The sequence below is a fragment of the Amphimedon queenslandica genome, unplaced genomic scaffold (genome assembly GCF_000090795.2).
Source record: "Amphimedon queenslandica unplaced genomic scaffold, v1.1 AMPQUscaffold_13254, whole genome shotgun sequence".
NCBI lineage: Eukaryota > Metazoa > Porifera > Demospongiae > Haplosclerida > Niphatidae > Amphimedon > Amphimedon queenslandica.
Genome location: NW_003546510.1, coordinates 29,399 through 35,206, shown reverse-complemented (window position 1 = coordinate 35,206; position 5,808 = coordinate 29,399). Strand labels below are relative to the sequence as shown.

The following is a 5,808-nucleotide window of genomic DNA, read 5'->3' as shown; positions in this document are numbered from 1 at the left end:
CCAGTTACTATTGATTTACAAGGCTTGAAAAGCAAATCAGTTATTACTCTGAGACAAATTTTTCTGGACCATTGCATTTAACTTTCAACCTTGCTGTAGCTTTAGCTAATTTTTGTATTAAGGACATCATTGCAGTTTTTTGGACTTTTCATGTAAAACCTTGGAGTTTTCAGCTAAAAACCTTCAGCCTCACCCCCTCATTAAGTATGCAGAAAATATGTTTAGCTTTTTATCTGTGTAGTTGTTCAACCAAATTTAGTACTTTAATTTTTTATAATAAGTAATTGTGCATGCCTACCTATTGATGTCAGACAACTATCAGAATGAGACTGCTAAATTACGTTTAAAAAATTTAACGTCATAAAACCTCTGTATTGGGCCAATAGGTAATTTTCTCATCCTCAGATCAAATGAAAGGACCTTGCCTCTAACTTTTCTAGCATTTTAAATGGCCTAGCATTATGCTGCATCTGTATGTCAAGCGCTGCATTAGTAAAAGTATTTTTTAATAATTTTACTAAGAACTAAAATCAGAAAGTAAAGCACAGCAATCATAAATGTTATATATATTCATATGTTCTTGTCTGCCTTGAATATCACTCTAATCATACAGAGAAAAAATGAAATGAGGACATTATATTATTGACCTTACTTGAATGAAAGATTTATGTCAGTAGTGCAAATCCTAACCTTGAGAGAGACAGAAACACTAAAAAGATAGAGAGGTACATACTATTTTCTATAACATTAAATTAGGCAAATTAGAGTGGAGAGAAAGCTTAAAAGACATAGACAAACCAAGTGAGAAAGAGAGAGAAGGAATGAAATTTAATGATGGAATATGGAATGGACATCATATAGGACAAAAGAGATGAATCGAAACAAGGCAGAGGTGGAGTTAAAAGTGAGGGATACTTTTAGCAAAAGAGAGAGACTAAAAGTGGGGGAGAGAGAGAGAGAAAAAGAGAGAGAGAAAAAGAGAGAGAGAGAGAGTCATGGGGGAGAAGAATGTACATGTACATGTAGATGTAGAAAAGAAAAAAAAGAGGAAAAATTATACACATATAGGATAGATCTCGACTCTCGAGGCATACAGGAGCAAAGATGAGAAAGATGTAGAGAAAAAAGAGATGTAGAATAGTAAAGTCATAAAGAGAGGAATGATAGGGAAGAAGAGGGGAGAGTGTATGAGAATAGACAATATTCAGGGAAATTGAAGAAGGAGGAACAGTGAGGAATAGAGTGAGAGATTAGGAGAGGGCATGGGCGCAAAGATTGTATTTAGTGAATGTTAAGAGGTGTGGAAGAGAGTAGCAAATGAAGAGCATACATGTACACAAAAACATAAATGAGGATCTAAGGAAATTAACAAAAGATATAAAATGTTGCCAAGGGATATGTACAGGTATAGACAAACATCCTGCACTATAATACAAGGTGTATTATGCTTAGAGAAAACTTTCATTTTCTATATCTTTTATGATACGTGAATGTATACATGCATGTTCTTGTTTTACAAACAAAGCTTGAGCTGATTCCTATATTAACATGTACATTACACACCACTTACCATCATCATTGCTTCAGCCAATGCAATATGCAATACAGCATTAGTAATCACTTGTCTTCGTTTTGATCCATATCTAATGCTGCAGTCTTTCTTGATGATAAATTCTTTGTACTAAGAGAGACAGAAAGAGATGATTAATTATACATAGTGATGTCGATCTTTAAACACTTACTTGTTCTAATTGGACATTGTCATGCTCTCTTCATCATCTGTAAAGTACTGGTGACATTCTCCTACACAATGAATGATACATCAAATTACTGACCAAAAAGACCGATACCCCATTCTCTCTCCCTCTCTCCCCTTTAATGTACATACATGTACATGGACTGTAGTGTGCATTGTGTCCTGATACACAATGTAGCTACATGGTATGTACATTGCTTTGCTTGCTTAGGCTTGCCCCCTTAATGTTTTACATTCGTCTAGTAAAAAATAATAACAGTGTTCATGCATACATTAATGTACATGCATAATATGCAGACATTTTACACTTGCTTACTGACACCAAGCCTGTGTTAGCATCAGGAGGAGAGAAATACAAGAAGAGGGACGACAGGAGACACAGATCAATGAACACAAAATTGAGAACGTACCTATTAGGAATAAATATATGTATTGGGAAACTGCGTGTTATAAACCTCATAACATTACAACATGCCAGCTTTAAGGAATAATTATTGTCATACTATTATAGTAAGGCCACTTCAATAAGATTCATAGTTTCCCATTACAGAGGCGGGCCTGATGCGGGCGGGTTTGTTCATTTTCATTAAATTTATTCATTATCAGCTGTATAAATTGCTTGTATAATCAATGCAAAACCGCAATAATGAATAGCAATGCGGGTGGGTAACGGGGAAACAAGGAATCAAATTGGAGTGGCCTAAATAAACATGATGAATCTTATGCACACAGTGGAACCTTATTCTATAATGGTACAAAATTTTGTGATGAAGGCAATAACAATTATAATGGCATATGTAAGCAATTAATTTATCAGTGTGATTCAATCATTCAAAAAGCTCTAAATATCTAGAACCCCCCCCCCCAGCAGTATGAAAAGTGGTTTCAAGTACCACAAAATCGCTATGTATCATCATGCAATTGCCAAAATTATACAACTAAAGATCAATCTACTTGCCTGTATAAATGAACTGCCTATTACAAGACGACAGCAGGAGTAAAGGGTTCAATTTCACAGGCTCCTTCCTTGAAGTCGCCATGACATTTCATTAACTATTTATAACCAGATTAACTATTTATATAATCAGATCTTTCATGGTCACAAGTGACGGGAGAGTTTCAAACTTTTTGGTCTATTATTGACCCGGAAAGTTTATGAACCGGGTGTAGACTCACGATATGTCAGATCATAGATATTAGAGTTTACATCTATATATCTATGGTCAGATCAGATATGTCTCAATCTCATGAAGAATAAAATTCAGTAGATTTTTCTCATTACTTACAGTGATCACGATGTCAAGGTATATATTGTACGAAAGTGCTGTGTGAGTTTTGAGTCAAGAGTTTGTAGAGAAGCAATGAAAGCTCTAGTTAGTAGACTATATGTACATATACTTGTATAGATAATGCACTCTCCTGATTCTTATTTTCCTATACATGTACTTGACCTAATTATGCATATTTATATTTTGCTAATTGTATTTGTTCTTCCTCAAGTATATCTACTGGTATAATTTTACCTGTACAGTGTAGTACAAATGATGGAAGATGGTGTATCCTTTTTTACATCTATGTCATAATAAGGCGACTGAGCGGAGTTAGAAAGATGATTAATCTTGCAACTGTCACAATCTTCAATGTTTTATTTGCAGTCCAACTAATGCACATCTTGCCTCATGAATATTTGTGTGTAGAGTTGTAACTTACTTACTTTTTTAACTTCTATGTACAATGTTATTTTGCTATAAAACTTGGTCAATACAAGGTAGTGCTGTTTATCAATATTTAAAAAAAATTTTATTAATAAAATCTCAAAAGAAACTTGGTATTAAATCAGTCTAACTAGAAAAATCTTAAGGAAAACTTTTAATTAGGCAATGGAATCATAGTGGGCCATTTTCGTTTTTGCAAATGTATGGAATTAGTAGACAGCTGTACCTCACCTACTATTAATGGTGATCTTATTTATCAAAATATCAATTGTGTCTGTGCTTGTATGTGTGCTCTAGCAAAAGTCAAAGAAGTCAGCCATACTACTACAAAATTGAGTTGTATTTAAATGGTTTTATAGTTATAATATACATGTATGAATGAATATATATGTAGCACACAATATTATTTTCAGCAGAGATGGTGTACCACCATGCATAAAGCAGTTCATGAAGATTATCTTAGTCTGCTGTGGCAGTCCACTGCACTGATGAGATGAGATGAACTCCAACAGTGCAAGTGCATTTTTCAAAAGAATGAGGTGATGAGACTCCAAAATAATTATATATTATTTCTAGAAAATAAAGGAATGAAATTTGTAAGAACTAGCTTGAGCAGTCAGTAATGCTGTGACAAGTCATTATATCAGTAAATTAATTATCATACACCATAATCATGTATAAAAATAATGAAGATATTTAGGCACATTAACAACTGTTTTATAATGCTTTTGAGTCAGATAATACTGAATATAAGTATTTAGTGACATATCATTCCAAATAGTACACTTTTTACTACCAATTCCTTTATCAAGGACACTGAACTTTTTTTGGACAAAATAGTGAGCCAAATGCGTTCTTGCAACACTATGCACTCATAAAGGACATCAGATTGTGGCAAATTTTATACTCTACCATGCTATATTGTTTATTGTTCATGGTGAATTTTTTCAAAACGCGAAAATCGCAAAATTTAATCCCCGCAAAATATATGGCATATTGTCACCAATATATGTTTCAACTATTTAGACTGAAAACTTAGTTTAAGGCATTTATTGGTTTACAGGGCTTAAAAAGCAATTACAAGCTACTTCTGAGAAACTTATCTTGACCACTGGATTTAACATTTAACCTCACTGCAGCACTAGTAGCAAATTTTTCTGGCAACATTTTTTATCATAATCAATTAAGTATTGCCAACAGATGTTAGTAGCATGCAGTCAGAAAAGTAGTGGATTCATTCAGACAAATAGGACAGTCTGAAGATAACAGGGGCATTAACTGGACAGTCCTTTCATACCAGATAGTCCCAACAAGGATAAGTCCCAAAAAGGATAAGTTTAATAGGAATGGCAAACTTGGACATGAGTGCATGGAAATACTTGCATGATGTGGGTACATGTACTTTGGGGTTTGGGATTTCCATTAATTTTTTTTCCAATGTGATTTCCAGCTATATCATCTGGGAGATTGCCTCTCTTGCTTGTGTTGATAGGAGTGTTTCAGTGTATAACATTGTGTCCATAAGGTGTAGAGTGTGACCTTGCTAGTGTGATAAGAGTGTAGCAATAATACATGTTGACTTTCACTTTAATAGCTATTATAGTCTACATACTTTTTGGCATACTTTTTACTGCCCACTACACAATGATACAAAATCATTATTTTGAACCATTCAGCTTGCCATAGTTTGGCTTTTAAGGTGTCGTGGTTTCTATGACTACAGATAAGATAACTTAAGACGTAAGACACATTATTTTAAAATTGAAAGTAAGCCACAGAAATGTTATTATCCAATTTTAAGTCTTTCAGTAATCTTCTTCAATGAATGCATTATTTCAGATACATCAGAACTCAATTTTGCAACTCCAGACTTCAATTCTAAAACATCAGTTTCTAGCTTTAGCAAACGAGTTTGTTGTGTCATAGTCACCTCAGTTTCACTAAATGACAGAGTATATATATATATATCACATAGCATTTTTGGAAAGTTACATGCATAGCAACAAAGCTTGAAATAACAGACACCATACTTGATGAACACAATGTTTAAATACCATTAAACTGGCTTGTAAAATCATACATTATTTCAATTTTTTCTCAAATTGAGACAAAATAGGACACAGTACATATTCAAGTACAATTTTATAGTAATTGTGATTTCAAGCTCTGGCTATTACATAACCTATTACCAACACGACTAAACTATGTACTAGTAGTTTCACATTGTTATTCATGGAGTTGTATTATGATTATGTACTTTATGTATTGGAAAGGGGAATGAGCAGTTGCTTAATTACTTGTAACAAGAGTACATAATATTTAAAGAGAGTATCAAAT

The 5,808-nt window shown here is 33.4% G+C and overlaps 1 protein-coding gene and 1 long non-coding RNA gene across 2 annotated transcripts in view; both read right to left on the bottom strand.

The window, feature by feature from the left end:
• Nucleotides 1–517: 517 nt before the first annotated feature.
• LOC109584035 (uncharacterized) lies at nt 518–2,172 on the bottom strand. Its single transcript, XR_002185810.1, has 6 exons — nt 2,073–2,172; nt 1,889–1,995; nt 1,743–1,803; nt 1,571–1,681; nt 653–709; nt 518–601 (listed from the first exon to the last, which is right to left on the bottom strand). It is a non-coding gene; the product is annotated as an uncharacterized LOC109584035 (long non-coding RNA).
• A 3,047-nt stretch (nt 2,173–5,219) lies between these two features.
• Nucleotides 5,220–5,808, bottom strand: part of LOC109584037 (uncharacterized) — a 1,453-nt gene continuing 864 nt past the window's right edge. The window contains exon 3 of the mRNA XM_019999599.1: nt 5,220–5,411. Within this exon, the coding sequence (XP_019855158.1) occupies nt 5,258–5,411 (154 nt within the window). The 3' untranslated portion in view covers nt 5,220–5,257. The remainder of the gene's footprint in view (nt 5,412–5,808) is intronic.